At 39.5% G+C, this 22354-nt stretch overlaps 1 protein-coding gene across 2 annotated transcripts; it reads right to left on the reverse strand.

Annotated features, from left to right (window-relative positions):
* Window positions 1–319: 319 nt before the first annotated feature.
* porb (P450 (cytochrome) oxidoreductase b) lies at window positions 320–21873 on the reverse strand. 2 transcript variants are annotated; one of them, XM_089013907.1, is made up of 16 exons: window positions 21622–21873; window positions 18381–18556; window positions 12501–12549; window positions 11260–11388; window positions 10924–11076; window positions 8416–8540; window positions 8141–8230; window positions 7857–7955; window positions 6513–6629; window positions 6288–6406; window positions 5748–5929; window positions 4549–4698; window positions 4198–4465; window positions 2611–2756; window positions 2355–2440; window positions 320–1559 (listed from the first exon to the last, which is right to left on the reverse strand). In XM_089013907.1, exons 2-16 carry the CDS (start codon window positions 18542–18544, stop codon window positions 1415–1417), a joined length of 2022 nt encoding a protein of 673 aa, XP_088870033.1. In that variant the 5' UTR covers window positions 18545–18556; window positions 21622–21873; the 3' UTR covers window positions 320–1414. The 2 variants fall into 2 exon arrangements, with proteins under 2 accessions (XP_088870033.1, XP_088870034.1); XM_089013908.1 differs by lacking the exons at window positions 18381–18556; window positions 21622–21873 and adding an exon at window positions 15247–15596.
* Between the last annotated feature and the right edge of the window lie 481 nt (window positions 21874–22354).

Here is a 22354-nt window from a genome sequence, read left to right on the forward strand (position 1 = left end):
TAGACATGTTTTTCTCACAGCATGAATACACTTAGGGACATAAAGTCCAGCATCCACGTTTGCGGAAAATTGTTCACAAAGGCAACATTTAAATTGCTAAAATCCAACTGTTGTATTGGAAAAAAAACCCTCAGGGTAACAAAGTATTTCTATTAATTTACATATAAAAAAGGCAGGCATAATTTCAGCATGAAGAGGAATGGACAAAAGTGACAGGATACTCAGCAATTCCAGTTAAAGTACACGAAACATTCAAAAGGAAAATAATTAAAGTAAGGTTTACAAATCCAATATGAAAGGCAGTGTTCAAAAGGCACAGGTTGCGCACGATTTCTTTACTTTTCAAATCCATGCTTCACATACAATGTGTAGGGAAATCACAGACCAAGCGACGGAGAGAAATGTCTCTTTTGTGGGACTTAATGATCGGATACATACATATGTTGCATTAAAATGTACAGTCAGATGTATTTCAGTGTTACTGGCACTGGACAAACCAGTCAAATGCATAAAAAAGAAAAACCCAAATGCTGTTACAAGCCAGATTTTTCAATCCTGTAACACTTTACATTGTCTCTACACGTTTTCTTTTCTGTTTTGTTTTTCATTGCATGCTTATATGAAGTCGAATACAGTAAAGAATCCCCTTTGCATCATTAATCTCATAGGTGTCAAACCTAGGTTCTCTCGGCCTGCTTTTCTCCATGTTTTCCATCCCTTTGATCATTTGAATCAGTTGTTGCAGCAGGGAGGGATGGAAACCCCGGAGAATAACGGTCTTCGGGGACCAAAGTTTGACACCTGCGACCTACCTGCATTTCAAGTTTATTACTGATTAAACTAAGCAGTAAAGGTCCCTTGTCAAAACAGAAAGCTGCACATTACATTACACGTTGATGGCAGTTAACTAAAAACACTTCCCTCAAAATCTTCATATCTTATAACATGTTTGATTGTAATTTTTCGCTGAAAAAAACATTTACAGTCGACCCCTGCATAGTTATTGTATTGCACCCGCAAATTTGCTCAATTTGCATTTTTTTAAACCATCGGAATATGAAGTTTAAAGAGGAGGAAAACAAGAACCCTCCAGGGTAATCTACTTTAAATACCCCTTTATTCCAGCCAGTTAAAATTAACAGCACAGAGGACCCGCACAGTGCTTTGGGAGGCTGAAAGACAAGTGCTGAAGATCCAGTTATACACATATGTTACAGATGAGTAGTAGGCAATGGGTTTCCTAAATAATCAACAGAGGTAAGGCTTCCACTTTAAACTTCATGAACCAGAATGAAAATGAAAGAATGTTAAATATGTTCATATTCAGTCACAATAAAATAAGACAAAAAAAAACAGATACCACCATTTAAAATCAAGCACTTGAGAAGTGAGCTGAAAGTTGGGTTTGGGAATTTTAACTCCACACATCTTGCGAGTAGCGTCCCTTGGTCATCAGTTTCTTGATGTAGTCTGTGGCCTGGGTGCGGGTCATGCCTTCAACATCTTCTGCTATCTCATAGAAGGCCGTCTGCACATCCTTTGCCATGTTCCTTGCATCACTAAAAGTTGAGACATATCGTAGCCAGTTTTATTTTTTCATCATGTGGCACCTATAAAATTCTACGTTCAAAGTTCATTCATGTAAAAAAATATATTTTGTCATTGTAGTGTATTCAATTACATACTGTATACGTTGGATGTGATTTGCAAATTACAGTATTGTTTTTAATTTACATTTAAGACAATGTACCAACTTCAATGGAATTGGTTTTGTACTCTTACAGCACAAAGCCTTAACTCATTCACTGCCATTCACAAATGTATTCAGGAATTGAAAATATGACGTAGAGCGGCATTCCCGAATTAGTTCGGTTTTAATCTTTTCTTGCTTGGGTGCTGATAAAGCACTGGCCAGACATCTGGCAATGTTTTTCCTTTCCACGAGGGGGCAGCATTTCCATTTTTCCCCGTGTTAGCATTTTGTTCCAGCTTCAGCTGTTAAAGTACTATATAAACCAATGTGTGTATTGCAGTGTATTTTTGACAGCCGCCCTCATTTCAAGCTCATATAACTCCAGACCCATACAATTTAGGAAATAATTCTTTTTTTCTGAAGAAACAAGAGAGTATAAGGTTTCTTACACTGTATTGAATGTTTATGTAGTCCTAAAACTCAATATTCTGTGGGTCCTGGAATTCAAGTGACAATGACAAAAACCCTGGCACTGGAGTGTTAATGCAAATTAAACTTTTGTTCTTCTTTGTTTCAAATTACAAACACTGTCAAAAAAACAACCGAACAAAAATAATCTGTAAATTATTCAGACCATGAAAAAAAAATGAATAAAACCTACCCGCAAATGTAGATATGGGCATTTTCTGAGTGAATGAGTTTCCAGATTTCCTCTTTATTTTTCTTCATGAGGTGTTGCACATAAACCTGGCGTGTACACAAAAATAATAAGAAAACCTTAAGATAATTAAAAGAGAAGGTTTAGATACAAACTATAGCGCTTAGAACATTAATACGCATTCACAACAAATCAAAAATTATGGTTTCAAGGCTGCAACTAACAATGATTTTAATCATCGATCAATTATTTTTTTCACCTTTTGCTCCTGGTCTCGGGAGAAGGCAACATTGAGCCGTGTTAGAACGTCATTCTTCTCAGCATCCTCTAGTTCCTCCTGGTAGAGATAATCTTCATTCTGATGTCTGCAGCCATAGAACAATAATGTCTCTCCAACTTCCTTGCCTGCACACAGACAGGAGAGAAACAGAGCAAGAGGGAACATCAAAAATGCGTGTAATATTTCTTCTAGTTTGTTTGACGCAAAATTTTACACAAAAATTGTTCGGCGGGCAGACTACATCATCGACTGTTTGTTGCTCAAACTTATGAAGATTTTTGTGTTTGTTTAAAATAAAATCTCATTTTGATTTTATTTTGATGCTTGCAATGTGTTAAAAAAAGATGTAACAGGGGAAAGTCAAGGAACGCTTAAAATTTTGGGCAGGGGAACATTCCAGAGGTGAATATGTTAATTGGAAGCACGTGAGTGTTATAATTGTTATTTAACTCATTTAGTCCCATTCCCGAATGTGCTCGGAATTGAAAATATGACGGGGAGTGCCATTCCCGAATTTGTTAGGGTTTTTGTTGCAGGGGTGCCGATAAAGCTCTGGTCAAACCTCTTGCAAAGTTTTTTCGCTTCCACAAGGGGGCAGCATCTGCCTTTTGTACAGCCGCGCCCCTCTTGCACCTCATGTTACTCCAGACCCATATAATAACATAGGAATTAACTCTTTTTTTCACATGAAAGAAGAGAGTCTAAGGTTTCTTACACAGCATTGAATGTTTATGTAGTCCTAAAACTCAATATTCTGTGGGTTCTAGAATTTGAGGGAAAATGACAAAAACCCTGGCGCTGGAGTGGACATATTTTTGCATGTGAGGTAGTGAATGAGTTAAATAGCTCATCTTTGTTAGTCCCTGTAGGAATCCATGATCACAGAATTTGTGGCAAATTTCAAACCTCGGTGAAATTAGAAGCATGTGGCGGAAATAAGAGTGAGGTGCACAATATTACACTTCCATGTACCATATTTTCCGGTGTATAAGGCGCACCCCAAATAAATGTTGTATTTTCCGATTTTTTCCATATATAAGGTGCACCGGACTATAATGAAAATGAATGAATGAAAAACGTTCTCCAAACGTAATATATAAAAGTTTGTCAAATATAAGGCACACCACATTATAAGGCACTAGAGTAGAGGCTGGGGTAACGCACAACTTCTTCTACAGGAGGAAATTGCGAGTAGTTGTTGTGGCTCAATATTACTTCATAAATAAGGCGCACCTGCATATAAGGTGCAGCGTCATCTTTTGAAGAAAATGAGGCCATTTGGGTGCCCATTATACACCAGAAAATATGGTAGTTTTCACCTCGGCAGCTAGATGTCACAGTGTGGGCGTGTTGCCCAGATACTGTCCTAAAAAATTCTTGCTTCATTTTTAGATTATTTAGCTTCATAATCACTATTTTCTGTTGATCGTTACGTTTTATACAATGTCGCGACGTTGTGGGAATTGGGGTTTATTCACAGATATATTTATCTTGTCATTGTAACCTTTTGTAGGACTGACTTTGAGAAAGTTTATTTAAACAAGGCCAGATGTCATTGAGAAATACCTTGCTCTTTGAGCCAGCCCCTTTCCTGGATGAAGCCCATGAAGGGAGCGATTCCTGTCCCGGGACCAATCATGATCACCGGGACGCTGGCCTTGAAGGGTAGGCGGAACTGAGACTTGCGGATATACATGGGAACAGTAGATTTGTGGCCGTTGTCAGAGACCAACTTGTTCTTCAGCCAGTTTGTGGCCACTCCTTTGTTGATACGGTTCGTCTTGGTCATGTACTCCACAACCACAGCACAGATATGGATGCTGTTCGGGTGAACCTGGGGGACAAAGAAAAATAACATTTCTGCATATACAAATCGAGTGCTGCCTGCGTTTAGGTTGTTACTGATGAGAGACTTACTTTAGAGGAGGAGGCTATGGAGTAATATCGAGCTTGAAGACGAGGCAGAAGCTCACACAGGTGGTCAATGGGTGGCCTTAAAGAGGGCATGTCCTCCAGAATGGCAAGAATGTTTCTGCAGGGTTCTAATACCCAACTTTGGTAGAGTGCCTAAAGAGAAACAAAAACAATAAAGATGCTTAACTCATTCACTGCCATCCCCGAATTTATTTGAAAATTGAAAATATGACATGAAGCGCAATTCCCAAATTTGTTCTGTTTTTTTTCTTTCGGGGCTGATAAAGCGCTGGGGGGGCAGCATTTCGCTTTTTTCTATGTTAGCGCTTTGTTCCAGCTTCAGCAGTTGTTAAAGCGCTAAATAAACTAATATGTACTGTATGTATGCCCTCATTTCAAGCCCATATAAACCCAGACCCATAAAATTTAGGAATTAACGCTTTTTTTCTGATGAAAGAAGAATGTCTAAGGTTTCTAATGCTGTATTGAATGTTTTTGTAGTCCTAAAATTCAATATTCTGTGGGTCTTGGAATTTGAGTGAAAAACCCACAAAAAAGTGGATACATTTTTGTACGTCTGGCAGTGAATGAGTTAATATTTCTCCCCTCGAGACAAAAACTACAAATGTCAAGTCTAATCTGAAATTTGGTAAAAGGCAATTTTCAAGCTTTAATGGGTAACTTGACATTATATTTCTGATCCTGTCATCACTTCTTACCTACATTTGTTGCAGCATGATTCTCGACCATGTTGATATGCTCCATTTTTTACTTTTTTTTTGCTGAAAATGACTAGAATGAAATTACTATTACTTTGTTACAGTTAAAAAAAACACCCTGAGCATTTTCTGCCACTGGAAATGTATTGTCACAACCCAGCAAAGAGCTTCTCGATTGAAATCAAAGACATTCAGACTTTTCTGATTGGGCTTTACAAGTTCTCCCTGTAATTTTGTGTGTTCTTGTGCATTGCTGTCTCACAGAATGTAAACTTATCAGTAAGTTGAGCTTTCCACAGTTGTGTCAACTGTCTTCCGTGTGTTTTGCATCCAGCCCTCCTCTCTGTGGTTACTTTGTATTTTCATAGATAAGACTTTTACTATTCAACTTTAATCTCATATCTGCGACTGGTGACAAAAATGTATTTACAAGGCGTAACAAGCACTCCGGGCCCACAACAACTTAGTTTTACACACACTGACCTTGCCCTGAGGGGAGGAGGACGCCATCTTGCGCATATTCTCCTGTTCTTGAGGGTCCGAAGCATATTGTGCAAGCTCATAGAGGACATTGGTGCGAGGAGGGTGCGTGATGTCGAGGTAGTGAGTCAGAGCTGTGCGGTACGTCGTGGGGCAGGGGAATGGGTGTTTCTTATTAGACTCCTCTGAAAGATAAACATTTGATATGTATACATTAGTTGTCACACTGTGGCGACCCCTTGAAGGGAAAATCCGAAAGGAAAAGAAGAAGTTGTCACACAGAAATGTATATATATATATTAAATAAAAAACAAAATGGGGCCACCCCTCACCAGCTCAGCGTATATCACGCAGATATTAATCATTCCCGGCTCAATCACTCACATTTATTATAGTAGAAATAAAGTCATAACCAATTCAAAGGACTTGCAGCAATTATAAAGGAGCCGATTGTGCAAGTGCAGCCATCAGGGGGGAAATGTCCTGACAGATTGAAGGGAGGAGCTCTTTAAGTCAAACCACTTTACAATTTCAATATCATACCATCAAGGTTGTTCAGAGAGATAACCACATCAAGGTCCACACCAAGGACGTGTCCCAACTTATTCACCAACGCTGCATCGTTAGTAGGGAAAACGGCCACATGGTCTCCTGACTCATATCTGCAATGACAGAATATCACGTTAGCCTTTGGTCATATGTTGGATGAAAGCACTCAGTTTTATGAGCCTCATTTAAGAAGTACACCTACAAAGCCCCAAAACTCACCTTATCTTTGAGCCTGAAATATCTAATTCAAGGTGCATCAGATGCCTCTGACCACCTTTGTTGAGTTTACGGTTGACAGTGACCGGGGCCAAGAAGGGATTTTTAGAGTCATACGGCCTGTCAAGCAGAGGACATAACTTTAGCCAGGTACAGATATTGAAAATCACTTGGGATAAAATTGTCAAATGTTCAAAGTTATACTTTCTTCGAGGTCTACAACAATTTTTAGACATTTTAAGTGGCAAATGTTCACGTTATTTGCACCCAGAGGGAGGTTTGGAGAGGAAAGTGTTGTAAATGTGAATAGGAAACCATTAAAATGAGAATAATCAGTTCCCAGGTCCCCATAAAACATAATTTTCTACTTTCTAATTTTCTAAGCCTTAAGACTACACAAAATATACCTTATTTTATGTATAATAAATGTGCTATAGTATTATGATTAATGAAATAAACTGTACTTTACAATAAAGTCATTTTATTTACCTTTGTGATGGTGGTTAATGGCTTGATGGAATGGAGTGTCCGGTTTCCTCAGCATTAAACACTTGAAGAGGAACATCGGCTTCTTTTACCATCTTGAGGAATGATCCGTTTTAGGTGCTTTCTCTGTGATAATTGTATCTAGTTCTTCATCAATTGTGATCTGTTTAGCTGGGTTAATAGCTTTTTGCATCAAGTGTACAGATGACTCGTGTGGGTTATTTGTGGAGCCTGATGGATGGGATATTTTAACATTTTTCTATCCATCTTCTGACGATTCTCACACTCTCACACTTTTTTTTTGTTTCAAGCTCTGTCATCTCCCTTTCGTGTGTGTGTGTGTGTTTTCTCACTCTCTCTCTGTCGGCCTGTCTCTTTAATGTTTAACCCCCCCCCCCCCACTGCTGGGTTCTTGACCAATTACGTGGCTTTAACCGAAGACGCCATTTTGTTTTTTGGAGAACGGCCTCACTCTCTCTCTGTCTGTAACCCCATCCACCACTGCTGCGTTCTTGACCAATCACGTGGCTTTAACAAAAGACTGGGGGCGGGGAATAGAGGACAAAAACAGTGGGCACCATTTTCTTGTTAGGAGAATAGGCTCGTTCGCGAATGACACATCACTCATTTGGCAGCTCCGTGTGTATCCCAAAAAATAGTTCGTCGGCTAAGGTAAAATTTTCATAAATGTAACGTTCGTAAACCGAAAAGTTCGTAAGCCAAGGGGTTCTTAAACCGAGGTTTCACTGTATTATAATTCAGAGGGCAATTTTTAAAAATAATGTCCACCAGAGGGAAGCAAGCCTTCAATGACCAAAAATAAGATTTGCAGGAGGCAGATTTCTCTAACACAGTACTTACGGTTTCTGGACCTCAAAACTCTTCAGACGGCCAATCTCTCCCGTGAACACTTTATTCATGTTGATGTCAGTGTGCTCCTTCAGTTCATATTGCCGTATGCTATGTGACCAAACAGCACTTTAAGTTAGACATTACATAAGAATAAAATGACACCTTGTATTTTTCATTCACACAGGAGAGAAGATGAGATTCTAGTGTGACATTACGCCAAAGGATAAGTGATGTTTTATCTGCAAGAGTCTACTCAAAAGAACAGCGACAAGTATTACAGACGAGACATGCACCTTGAATCATCTCCTAAGGCTTCCACGCCAAAGTGCTCACAGACAGCTGGCCAAAACTGCTCTCGCCACGAGACAAAGTCTTCTTCCAAGCTGTGAGAAGAACAAAGAAATGTGAAGTGAGCGCTCAAATAACATATTTACAGTGGAAAAAAAATAAAATATTCAAATCACTTGCATTTATCTGATGACTGGTGGATGGTGTGTTATTTCAGGCAACTGACCCTTACTTATTACCATCAGACATAGCAAGGCATCTTTCTTTTTTGGTCACTTACTTGCCATCATCATCACCTAAACCGAGGTCAAAGATGCGTTTAGCCCCAAGTTCCTCCAGCCTTTTGTCCACATATTTCCCCATGGCATTGTAATGCTCATATGTCTTGTTACCCAAGGAAAATACCTGCAGGAAAAAAGAAAAAAATAATTCCAATCCGAAAGGCGCAACAGACTTTTCACAGAGACAGCTACTCTCATTTTTAATCTGGAAATTATTTACAGTGAATCAATGAGGGAAAAAAGAACACACTATGCACGTTAAAATAAATTTATGAGTAGTTGTACAGTATATGGCTGTAAATATTCTAATTGATCCGGGTCATTTCATTTTCAGGGCACTAAATCAATCCCAACTGGACTGCTGTGGTTCTTTTAAATTTTCCTTCTCAACCGAGCAGGTTCAATCATTTCGTGCGTAGTGTCTACATTCACTTCTCAGCACTCGCTAATGAGAATGCTGTTATGATACATTTGAAAAAATAAAGTTGCAAGTGTTTGATGCAGATCCACTTATAAAAAAAATGTACTCAGAGTTTTATTGTTAAAAACATTAACTCATTCACTGACAGACGATGTGCAAAAATATGTCCACCCCAGTGCCAGGGTTTTTGTCATTTTCACTCAAATTCCAGGATCCACAGAATCATGAGTTTTAGGACTACATAAACATTCAATGCAGCATAAGAAACCTTAGACTCTCTTCTTTCATCAAAAAAAGAGGTAATAAGTTATATGGGTCTAGAGTAATATGAGGTGAAAGTGAGGGCGGCTGTACAAAAGGCAAATGCTGCCCCTTCGTAGAAGAGAAAAAAAAACATTGCTAGAGGTCTGACCAGCGCTTTATCGGCACCACCGGAAGAAAAAACTAAACACCAAACAAATTTGGAATGGCGCTCCACGTCACACTTTTCAATTCCTGAATAAATTCGGGAATGGCAGTGAATGAGTTAAATGAGACACCCTGAAAAAAATCTGAACTTAAATTGACATATAACTTGAAAGCCCAAAAAACAGGTCATAACTTCAATGTATGTAAATTTAAAGGACAACTGACGTCACTTTTTTGTTTTTTAAATGACATCAGAAAAACGTTTTATAGCATCTAAAATACCCAAAACACGCAGTATGATATTTTTATTCAAATGAAAAACACCAATAAAAATGACTTAAAGTGTCCAAAATCTGAAAAAATTGAGCTGCGAATCGGGCATTTTCAGAAAGTCCCACCCACAGTTCGTGACGTCACGCCAGGACGTCTTGCATTGCTCGAGAATCATAAGAATGGCTTCAGATTCAGAGAATATGCTTTCTTGTTACTCATCCAGTTATGAATATGATTCAAATAGTTCTGAACAGAAAAGCATACATGTTTGCAATCGATTAAAAAATTCCGTGGCATTTTGAGGCAAACGGGCGGGGGGGGGGGGAATTCACACCCAAAAATGGCCACCGAGCTGTTGTGAGGAATGAAACAGCCCGTTTCCACAGGCTGATAAATTCCTTCCATGGAGCTTGGACGCCCTCTTCTGGCGGCTTTTTGGTGCAACACAAGGTTTTCAGACCAAACAGTACAGCAAAATACATTGACGTGATGGAAGGACTGCTACAATGTGTCTTTTTTTCAGTCAAGGGCGTTCCTTTAGTGACGTCACGTACGGACTCGTCGTCTTCTTCTTCTTCTTCTTTTCCTTTCGGCTTTTCCCTTCAAGGGGTCGCCACAGCGAATCAGTCACCTCCATCTTCAGAGGTATGATACGCATGTTTGTTTTGGCCCAGCTTTTACGTCGGATGCCCTTCCTGACACAACCCTCTGTATTTATCCGGGCTTGGGACCGGCACAAGACTTATGTCTCTTTGTGGCGACAGAACAAGCAACTCGCTCAGTAAAAGGTTCCCGAACACAAAATGGTCATCAGCACAGCAACAATCAAAAAGGCAAAATTACTCGTCACCAACTCAAAAACAAAACTTCCTGAATATTCAGCGCGAGTCTCAAAAAGGTAAACTATAGCTATATGCGGTGGAATCTTTGTAAAATACGCTCAGTAGAAGTCATTTGAAGCCCTTTTGCAAATTATGGACACAACTTGTCCGGAGATGTCGGTTGTCCTTTAAATGATGGAAATCACCTGGAATCTCATTTGCTGCTACAAAATGACAAATGTCAAAACATTTTCAGTGTGGCGAGTTTATAAAATTATTGCGGTTGCAGAGAGACTATAAATCCAACAGATCTCTCTCAACGGGCTAAAAATAAATGTCCATGTTCAGTAGGAAATCGTTTGAATTCTTTACAAAGTCGAACAACTCTAGAGACAGAGAGAAACAATGGTGGCAACATTCAGCGGCTTCAAAGTTGAGCAAATTTGATGGGCCGCTGAATGAAAAACCTTTACGATGGTAAATTCACTATGGTGTGTTCGACCACAGATAGGGAGACTAGCAAGAACCTTCATACTGGCACTATTTTTGCAAACTGACAGAAATGCGTGAGAATAAACCCTTACCGTAAAGTTCAGTCCCGAGAGATCTTCATCGTCATTTTCCTGCAGCCAGTCATAAAAATCCTGTGCATTATCCGTCGGGTCTCCTTCTCCATAGGTGGCCATGCAGAATATGGCAAGCGAGTTTTTGATCTCAGACAACCGAGATAGTTCACCCTGAAGAGCATGACAGGATGCAGAATGAATGAGACTTTTTCAATTTGACTTTTGCAATAAATATGAGTTTCCTACATTATGAAGGACAGTATTTAAAAAAGAGAGACTTTACGTGTACTGTATGTTGCACAAATTGTCCCCATTGTGGTACTATTGAAGCCTTTCTTTTTCTTATTAAGTTACCATGTCATATTCTTCTGGGTCAGCCGCCATTCCTTTCATCCCGTAACGCTGAGCGTCTTTAGAGAGTCTGTTGGCAAACTCCTCTGCTGTGCCCGTCTGGGAGCCATAGAACACAATGATGTTCTTTCCCTGAAAGGGAAAAAAATAAGTTGAGGGGGACAAAAAAGAAAACTAGTGAAATAGTGGTAACAGATAGACTACTTTGCTATGACAATTCACAATGCAGACCAACAGGTAAAGTTTAGCGCGCTGCTAAATAATATAATAATAACAACAACAACAACAATACATTTCATTTATAAGCGCCTTTCAAAACTCTAGGTCACTTAACAGTGACAGGACAGGTTTTTCTGTGGGTGAGCAGCGGCAGTCACATGTGCCAGCGTTCAATCAACCCAGAATAACTCAAATACTGTAGATAGAAAGCTAGCTAGGTAGCTAGCTAGCTTAGGAGCTAGCTAGGTAGCTAGCTAGCTTATAGCTAACTGGTAGATAGATAGCTAATAGATACATAGCGAGATAGTTAATAGAAAGCTAGCGAGACAGCGAATAGATAGCAGATCGCTTTTACTTCATAAGTAAGAGTTTTTTTTATAATGCCGTATCTAAATTATGTGCAGCAAAACCACAGGAATCAAACCCGCACTATTTCTAACCGTTATTCACAACCTTTCATTTAAGTCCAACAAATGACGCAGTCGCCCATCGCAAGTGCTATTTAGTACATGTGTTCTTAGATCAGAAAAGGTTTTTCAAGTGTGAATACTGTACATGTGGGAGACACTACCAATGCCGAGACCCAAATACTGAAACCACATTTAAAAGAACCATGTGACCAAATGACAATGAATTGAAGGATGGGAGGCGACTAAAATATCAATCAACCTTGACAAAGCTAATTCTAGCTTTGAGTCATATAGTAAAGAGGTTATTATGAGAGCAATATTGACTTGTGGGTTTTCATACCAAGCTAAAACCAAAATATTTGAAAGAGCTTGGTGCAGTTCGAGACGATTGCTGACAATCACCACAATAATGAACACATTTCTGGCTTAATGTCACTCAGACAGTTTGACTTTCAACTGAAACTTTGCAGGAGTCTCTGAAAATATGAGCAAAGACTTTCTCTTCTGGATTGAATCACCCGCGCCCCATCCTACTTTAAAAACATTCCTGCATTGTTTGCATCAAATTTACCAATACAAGTTTAGAGTAAAATTGTTGAAAATAACACAACTTACTGTTTTCTTCATTTTCTCAATGAAACTTGTTTCTCTTGTTGTTGGGGCTCTGGAGAAGACAAAATGTTTAACTTGTTAGACTAAAGTGGATAGAAAATGAAGACGTGAAAGATATATATATTTTCAAACAGGTCAAGCTCTCTTCTTTCAGTCACATCATTCATGTGCTTTCCTAAGATATTAGCCCCCCCACCCGTGGGATTGCAGAGCGACAAAAAATTGCAGAGTAAATCCCCTTTTGATACTCACTCCCCCTTTGAATCTTGGTTCATCAATAACATACACAAAAAAATCATCAGGTAAACTGCAACAAATCCTAATTAATTCATTCACTGCCAGACGACGTGCAAAAATGTGTCCACTCCAGAGTTTTTGTCATTTTCACTGAAATTCCAAGACCCACAGAACATTGAGTTTTACATAAACATTCAATGCAGCGCAAGAAACCTTAGACTCTCTTCTTTCATCAGAAGAAAATAGTTAATTCCTAAGTTATATGGGTCTGAAGTTATCTGAGACATGCCATGGGGGTGGCTGTACAAAAGGCAAATGCTGCCTCCTCGTAGGAGGGAATAACATTGCCAGAGGTGAGACCGAACATTAAATTCGAGAATATAATCTTGGCATACAAACTAGTTTTCAGGGGACGAACCAAACCACACAGCGCCATGGTAGCTGGCAGACTAGTTTTCCACATAGCCTTTGAGTGCAGACATGGTTTGCTATCGAGTGGAGTACATTTGCTATTATGGGACCGAAAAAGACCCCACCACAGGCTAGTGTTAAGCCGAAGAGCACACAAAAGAAAACTACGGTTGTCCAGAAGAAGGTGATCACGTAAAAACACGAACGAGGTGTGCGTTTGTGTGACTTAGCATCCCAGTACCAGTATGCTACGTGTGGCTAAGGGTGTTTCTGTGTTGTCTAAGCAACGGTCTCAGGCAATAGAAGAGGTTGAAAAACTTTTATTTGGATTTACCAAATCCAGCTAGCAGGGGACCGTGTGAGTGAGGGTATTATTGCCGAGAAAGCGTGGCAACTTCACTCGGACATCATCAAGAGGCAACTACATCAACGACCATCACAAAGGTAAATAAAACGACTTTATTATACAGTACAGATCATTTCCTTAATTACAATCCAATAGACAATAGATAACATTTATTATACATAAAATAAGGTATATTTTGTGTAGTTTTAAGGCTTATTTAGTAGAAAACTATGTTTTATTGAGACCTGGGAACGGATTATTCTCATTATTAATGGTTTCATATGGGAAATAAATGTTTGGCAGACGAACTTTCGCCTTACACACTTTCTGGGAACCAATTAAGTTCGTAAGCCGAGGTATCACTGTCTAAGTATCTAATAAGTGATTAGGGATGTTTATGTTTCAGGTGTCAATAGGATAAATAAAACAATCGTATAATTCTCATCTCATCTCATCTCAGATGAGATAATTCTCATTTTTCCGTAAAACAGCTTAGCAGTTCTACTGCAAACATAAGAAAGCAGTTACAATTCAAGCACGAGAATCCAGTGCCCAAACTGCCATAAAACACTTATACTACACTTGTACTCTGGAGCAAAGATGACTCCAGATGGAAATAAAAGAAGCAGACATTTGCCCCCAAGCTCACGCATTCCTGTCAGACCTAATATAGAGTCTAAGAACATAATCAGATAGTTTTGGAAAACGTCTGCAGCAAATGCAACAAACCTGAGCACGTGAAAAAACCCTAAGTGCTCTCGGGGGAAACTCATTGTACAAAGAGCTGAGTTTTTGTGCAGTAGCCATCTCAAATACTGCACTTCCAAGCCCTCCCCTCTCTCTCTTCTGTCAAAAAATAAAATGGAAATGGACCCCCCCCCCCCCACTTGAAACTTAGAGTAAGTTTCAAATTAATTGTCCGATGTATTATTGCGCACTTTCAGAACAACCTCTGCGAGCTAGCTTAGTGCTTATAAAGCACATTGACAGTGTCATGCTTGCGTATGCAATGTTTTTTTTTTTTTTTTTTAGGTGACTCATGACTGATGGCAAACAAACGCTGCAATTTGTGGTTAAAAAAACACATTTAATAATTTTCTCATGACTTACTGGAAACGCTGAGTCACTTTTAACTTCATTGTCAGGGCATTAGGAATTTACTTCCAGATCTTAAATTCCAGAGCACCTCAAACTCTGCCATGAGCTTGAACCCAAGATTCTTTTGGTTGCAGTGAACTCATTCACTTCCATTCACGAATGTATTCAGGAATTGAACATGTAATGTAGAGCGCCATTCATAAATTTATTCGGGTTTTGTTTTTGCATGCTTGGGTGCCGATAAAGCACTGGCTAGACCTCTGGCAAAGTCCCATTCAACGAGGGTCAGTATTTCCCTTTTTTTGCTAGTGCTTTGTTCCAGCTTCACCTGTTGTTAAAGCGCTATACTGTATAAATCAATATGTATGTATTGCATTGTATTTTGGACAGCCGTCCTCATTTCAAGCTCATATAACTCCAGGCCCATTTAATTTAGAAATTAACTCTTTATGATGAAAGAAGACAGTCTAAGGTTTGTAAACGCTGTACTGAATGTTTATGTATATCCCAAAACTCAATAGTCTGTGGGTCCTGAATTTGTAATGACAATGACAGAAACCCTGGCACTGGAGTGGACACAGTTTTGCACAAGTCTGGCAGTCAATGAGTTAAAATGCTTCTTTGATCCAGGGAAAATCAAGCAGATAAGTAACTGACCTCTCTGCAGCATCTCTCCTGTCTTCTGGCAGGGAGAAAACACAGCCCATGGCATTGAGCCCTGTAAGTTCAGCAAAGCCACGATCACCGCTGGCTGGGCAACGCCGCACCGCGAGCAAGCCAGGCTCCGTATCAATAGCAGGATGTCAACACTCCGTAGCCACAAGCAGACGAAAACAAGTCCAGTCCAGAAAGACACAAAAAAGCTGTGCCAAGAGTGGTCTGCTTTCACCCTTAGAAGCTTCAGCGTTATCTGAATTCAGCCTCTTCCTGTGCTACTCTCAGAATTCCGTCTGTTTCTCATACTCTGACCATAAAACACGCACATTGCAGTCCCGTCAGTGTCTGGACACAATGGTGGGAAGCTGACTTTCCCATAAAAAGTAGCAGAGCTGCAGACCCACATTTTTTACTTATAACAGTACAAACTGAACCACCGCTGAAAAGCCTTCCCCCTAGGACCGCCCCCTTTTCCTCTCCGGCCTGAAAGGTGTTAGGCAAGAAAAAGTCTACAAGATCCATTCTCAGGATTTGGCTAGTCAACTAACCAAAGCCACTCCTCCGTGGACCACTAAAAGTGGGGAAAGAGCTGACTGGAGGGTTTCTGTCCCCCACCCCCACATCACCGGAGGAGAGAGGGGAATGCCATTGCTATGGCAACCTCATTTATCACAAAAGGATTCATTTGTGACATGACCGAATGGCAGAGGAGCTCATCTGACGCACAGAAAGAAAAAGCAGGGAGAGGGGAAAGATGGGGGTGGGTGGGGAGAGGGGTAACAGGGCTGAAGAAAGAGTTGCTTGTCTTTTGCCTCAACGTCCAACTTTTGGAAAGGAGTCACAAAAGAAGCTCGGCTCACAACTTTCTCATGGTTTTAGGGCCAACAAAAAGTTGCAGGATATACATGGAGACGACGCCTCCTTCAAAAACATTTAGGTAGTCAACACACTCTGAAATGGGACAGCAGACGATCTTCAGGATTGTGTGATTTTGATGCTTCCTTCCGGTAACCCCTCTCCTACTGCCATTCGCATATCAACCGAGCAAAATGCTTCCTGATGGTCATTCCTCTGGTGACCAACACCCAGCACACAAAGTCAACAGTTGTTTTTGTGACCAAACTTTAACCACACAGAGAACAGAGTTCAGGGATGAATATCTGTTGTGGTTGGGGACGGTCTCCAAACGCAGCCAGTTGAGTTCAGTGGAAACAAAGCAAGCCTCCATCTCTTGTCTCTTGTCACGCAGGAAGAAATGAACCGAAAGGGGAACTTTCAATGCTGCTACGCTGTATTCAATAGACAAGTGCTCATTTTCTATCCAAAATACACGCCCATGCTAACCAAACAAAGTTGGTCTTCTAATTTCAAATGTTATAGTTGACAATATTCAAAATAATTTTGAAAATACCACACGTACCATATTTTCCGCACTATAAGGCGTACCTTCAATGAATGACATATTTTACAATTTTTCCCATATATACGCGCACCGCATTATGAGGCGCTACAGTAGAGGCTGGGGTTACGTTATACATCCGGTGCGAGACGCTGCTGAGACGGTGCAGCGCTAAAGGCAATGTCAACAAAACAGTCAGATAGGTCAGCCAAACTTTATTAATAGATTACAAATCAGCTTTCTGACAACTCCATTCACTCCCAAAATGAATAAACAATTGTTTGATTATTTTCTCCAAGGTAAAGTATTCGTACTTTTGTGACAGTTTATCTTTTAACAACAGCAAGTTAGTGGAGGGGAACTTTTCCTCCATTCAGTAAACACGTAAAAAAAAAAAAAAAAACATTCTGATGCTGTTACGGTGAATTAAACGCAAGTACAATCACAATATACTAACACTCTTACTAGTCCAAAGCTATAACAACAATAATAACTCTAAAGCAATAGCGTAATAGCTGATGTTCACGCGTTAATGTCCATACTCACAATATGATCAACATTGTTGAACTGTAAACACACAAAGGAAACACGTTAAGGTCACTTTATCAGTTCATTCTTCATCTATGAATCCCTGGAATTCTTCTTCTTCCGTGTCAACAGCTGGGCGAATGCGTCATCCAACACGCCCGGCTCCGTCTCATCCAAGTCGCCATTCATGGAGTCAGTGTCGCTGTTATCTGGCAGTTCAGTGACAATTGCTGCCTTCCTATTAGCCCAGGCATTTATAATCCACTGGCAGATAGAGGCGTATGTCATCCGGCACTGTCTCCCTGTCTTGGTGAACGTGTGTTCGCCTTCTGCATCCACCATTCCCACGCAATTCGCGGTCTCGCTTTGAATGCTCTGTTGACGCCGTTGTATATATCCCAGCATGCACTGTGCACCACTTCTTCTTCTTCGGGGTAAGTTGGAATCTCAGCTGCTTACCGTAGTTGCGAGACGTGTTGTGGCTCAATATTGATCCTTATATACGCGCACCGAATTATGAGGCGCATGGTCAGCTGTTGAAAAAAACTGAAGGCTCTTAGGTGCGCCTTATAGTGTGGAAAATACGGTAATTAACTTGGAGGGATTTACCTCTGCCAGCTAGTGGTCAAACAGGGAAACGCGATGCAAACGCATCATTGTTTATTATCATTGCAGAAAAAATAATACATTTTTCGTTTTAAGTACGTTTATCAAAGGTGACGTACAATGCCAACATATATTTGAGAAAAATGTACAATTGACATTTTTTTAACTTTGCACAAAATGTTAATATAGTGTATAACGTCTTGTTTGGTAAATGGAGTTATCTGAAATAAACACTGAAATAAAAATAAATCAGATAAAAAAATAATTATCATATTCTAATTCTCATGTCACTTTTTGAAACGATTGTGGTCCCATTACATTATTTCAGTCTGCAGTTTTTATATAACAAGTTCAATAATCAACCATTTATGAACCAACTGTACTCATTTAAACAACTTTTGGAATGATATTTTGAACAATCAAAGCAAGTCATCATCATCACAATTGTGAAATATTAACAGAACAGAACGTAGTGGATGTTCTTTTTTTTGAAAATTCTTTGCCACTCCACACTTAATGGTAATGTGCCCAATTTTTTTAAGGACTCTTGAAATCAATAACATGAAAAAAAAAATGAATACGAAAGGTGAAAGAGACTCACATTGTTTCAAGCTTCTTGAATTCAGGGATGGGTTCAGGCTTCTTGCGGGACATGAACCAATAGATGACAAGCCCGACAATGAGAGAGAATAAGAAGAGGTCGAGATTGCTGAAAAGAGGCTCGTCCTCGTCCGCCAAGGTTGTTGTGTCGGTGGCGGGGTCCATGTCTGCCAACCTCTTGACAAAGAAAGAAAACCCTTATGAACAATCTCTCAAATGATAATGTCAATCTGATGTTTTCAAATTGGACATTGAATTTCCCTGTATTTTCTTTTGCTACCTTAAAGTCAGTAATGAATCATTTTATTTCACTCTCAAATGAATAAAATATATGAATCTGCTCTCATGGTTAACTGGTAATTTCATTTCTGGTGACTTCATTTGGATCCATCATTAGTAAATGTATTATATGATGAAAGTTATTACTGCTATTTTTACTTTCACTTTGATCATGCATGAGTTACAGTAATAACAAATAGCTTATATGAGTCGGTTTTCGGTAACAGGGCTGCGAAGCTAATTTTTGTCCCGGGCCAAATCATAGTCATGGTGTCCCCCAGATGGCCCATATAGGTTGACGATGTAAGAGTAAAATACACAGCTGCACAATCCATATAAACCATGATCGCATTAGATTAAATAAATATACATCAGAAATTGATGAATAACAAATGTTGAAATCAGAAGGCAATAAGTTTGTTCAACTATTTTTTTTATTGAATTGAAAGGAGGGATCGGTAGCTAAAGGTGCTTGCAATATCTCATCTCAGAGTTAAGAAAAGTCAAGACAATTTGATAAAAGTAGGAATTTGATGCAGATGATCGCTAACGGTCTGGGTCAATGTAGGTTCGGCGGTCAAGGTGGGTTGGCCGGCCATGATGGACTGGCCCAGATATACACTCGCCGCTTGGTAAAATTCACATATTTTCTCAAAAATCCCAGTAGCCGCACCACCCGTGGAACTAGTTAACCTGCATTGGGAAATATGATGATTAACAGATGTGGCCTATGCCATTACATTCTCTCTACAATGGCGGCTTTTGTCCAGACCTTATTGAACTAATTGGCTGGAAATCAACAGAAATATCTAGCTTTGCTTCAAGAACTGCATTGAGAATAGCATTGTTTTGTTTTTATTTCATGAGTGGAAAAGACGTGCGCTGAGCTCGTTTCAAGTTTTTTTTCCTTGGGGGGGGGGGGGTTTCCAAGTAAAAGAGCTGGCTGCTAGAAAACGTGAAGCCCGCTTGAACAGTGACCCATCCATTTTCACCCATTCATTCATATATCAATTGCTCATGCCGTTCAGTCATGTGTGAACTGAAGGATATCAAGATAGTCCATGGCATGCGGGCAAGAAGCTGTCGCAACTACAGTGATTCCTTGAGATGCAAGTTATTTAGTTGCACGCCCATGCTTAATAATCAAGACTCTTATCTCAAAGCATATTTCCCTCTTAACTGGATGAATTGCTAGTAATGGGTTCCAGCGCAAAGAAATACAAACATAATTAATTAAATTAACAATTGGTTTGTAAAAATGTGTGAACTTGAATGACCCCTGATGAACTCTGATGTAAGCAACATTCACTGGCTTCAAAACATTTTTTTTGCCACTTGGTGTGTTAGGGGCTAAAACGGCATTGTAAAGGAGTTGAGTGAACTCCGAGTGCAGCAGAGAGGCTCGTGACATTAAAACAGCGCAAGTTCCAAAATAAGATTAATAATAATAATAATAACAATAATAATAATAATAATAATAATATATTTAATTTGCGTAATGAGTGAAATTTTATTTGGTGACAAGCAACCTTGTTCCCCACTGGTGGCATTGGCACATATTAGGTGGAATGGTACACATGCCATACAGACACACACACACAGACAGACACAGACACACACACACACACACACACACACAGGTTTATATATTTTATATATATTATGTCGACGCAATATATTATGCATCCACATTGATGTAATATCTTAATTTGAGAAAATAGCATGCAGCCCTTTAATTTCCAATGAATGCATTGCAGAGGTTTTCTATCAAGGTGCGGCACCAGCAGATACTTGAATCCAAAGACCAAAAAAGCTTAATGGTGACACCCCTAATAGCTTTAATAAGTGAACACACACCTCATAAAATACTAGTCTAAAGCCACGTAAACCTGTTTTAAGGAAAACATTAACAAAGTGAGAAAGAAGCTAAATTCAAGTTGAATCATTATTAGTGGTAGATTCCAATTCTTATTATTTAGTGTTTGATTCTTTCTGCTGAGGAGAACCCAGGACAACTGATAAGAACTATTAAAGACAGCTTTTCTTGCATATTGTGTGAGACTGGCTTAACGGGCAGCATATTATTTCATAGAAACACTCTGTGGGGTTAAAAAAAACAAAAAACAAATACATTTGAAATCCACTTTTGGTCTGAATGTATGAAGTTGGCCAATGGTGAATGTCTCCCAAGACAACTCACCTGTGTACCTTTGCTAACAAATGAGCTAATGAACTCATTAATGAAAAGATTTGATGTTGAAAAATAACCTTTGTGATTGAGAAAGTTGACTGAAATCGAAAGGATTTGTCACATCATCCCAAAGTGAAACACTGCTTCACTGGGCACCAGTCATACATGATACGGGTTCATTCATAAACGTGTCTAACAAGGGACTGGTTCACACATCATGTGAAACTTGGGTTTCTTGCCAATTACAATCCAATGAAAGGGGCTTTTAACGGAACGATGGTTGGACATCCAAATATTTCACCCAGACAGGTCACGAGATGACATATAACATGAGTACGAGCAACAATGAAAGTGCGAAGAAAAGGTTAATACGTTTATCTCGATTACTGCTGCCCTTTACACTTAAGTACACATAAAGACAATATTGACAACAAGCTAGCCGGACTTTATTTTGGCCCCCTCTGGACAAACAGCAACGAAAAAGCACATTGCGCCATAGAAGCACTTTTGCGACGAAGTACATTTAGTCAGCTACGTAGCACATGTTTTTAGCCAGTGTTCATAGCAAACCAAGGTAGCGAAAACCCTACTTTAGCTTTACATTGCGTAACCCCACATCACATCTATCAGCTACTTCGTGTATAAAATTGAACTTCTAGTCATTGTTTTGACGGTTATATCCAACGTGTCATTCCAAAGTGTAATTACATCCAATTGCCACTCATTAAAAAAAAAGATCTGTCAATAATCGTCAGGATATTACGAATCTTACCTGCTTGCCTCCCAAACTCACGTTCACAAAGCTCACAACGCTGAAGGAAACTTTACGGCATGTTGGACCATACCATCATTGACTTTACAGCGGGGTATCCAGCTGGGTAGTCAAAATAAATTCTACAAAACGTAGTCGTTCTCTGCTCCTTTTTTGTTTGCTTATGCGCTCCAGAATACTATTTTTGGAGAAAATTACATTCACGTGACTGTGTGTGTCGTTGTGCGAATTATTTAATCAGATGGAATCCTATAAAGCTGGCGCGTTTTTCGAAGTAAACCCCTACAAAAGCATTACCTAATATCGTTAGACTATTGTAACCTTCCATGATATATAACTGCTGAGGTATTCGAGAGCAGGGTTCATGGTTATGTAATCTGGACAACACAACACGCTGTGTAGCCCTGACTAACTAGACACCGAGTCCTCAAAGTCGTTCTCCTAATGTTACAAAAGTGTTATATTCTGAACACGTCCGGGGAATAACCCAGTATGTTATGGTTCCTTCCGCACACCCAAAACCGCTCAACATCAGTGTCCTGGTATAACTCAGAGAGCCCTAACCATATCAAATAATATTGTGCAGTGGGATGCATTATAAATGCAGTCAAAGTATTAATCAGAGGAACTAATTAAATTTTTTACTACCTTCGTAAAATAATGGTTTAAAAATTTCGACAGTCAAGTACAACAATAAAAATGATGACGCCCCGTAATATGCAAGACTCATTTC

The sequence above is a fragment of the Hippocampus bargibanti genome, linkage group LG14 (assembly GCF_051943395.1).
Source record: "Hippocampus bargibanti isolate YZ-2025 linkage group LG14, ASM5194339v1, whole genome shotgun sequence".
In the NCBI taxonomy this organism is placed as follows: domain Eukaryota; kingdom Metazoa; phylum Chordata; class Actinopteri; order Syngnathiformes; family Syngnathidae; genus Hippocampus; species Hippocampus bargibanti.

Coding starts and splice junctions, on each gene's coding strand:
- porb (XM_089013907.1), bottom strand. CDS start 18,544: ATGGACCCCGCCACCGACACAACAACCTTGGCGGACGAGGACGAGCCT. Junction 11,389..12,500: donor TTGAGAAAATGAAGAAAACA/GTAAGTTGTGTT, acceptor TTTCCCTTTCAG/GGAAAGAACATCATTGTGTT. Junction 11,077..11,259: donor ACCCAGAAGAATATGACATG/GTAACTTAATAA, acceptor CATGCTCTTCAG/GGTGAACTATCTCGGTTGTC.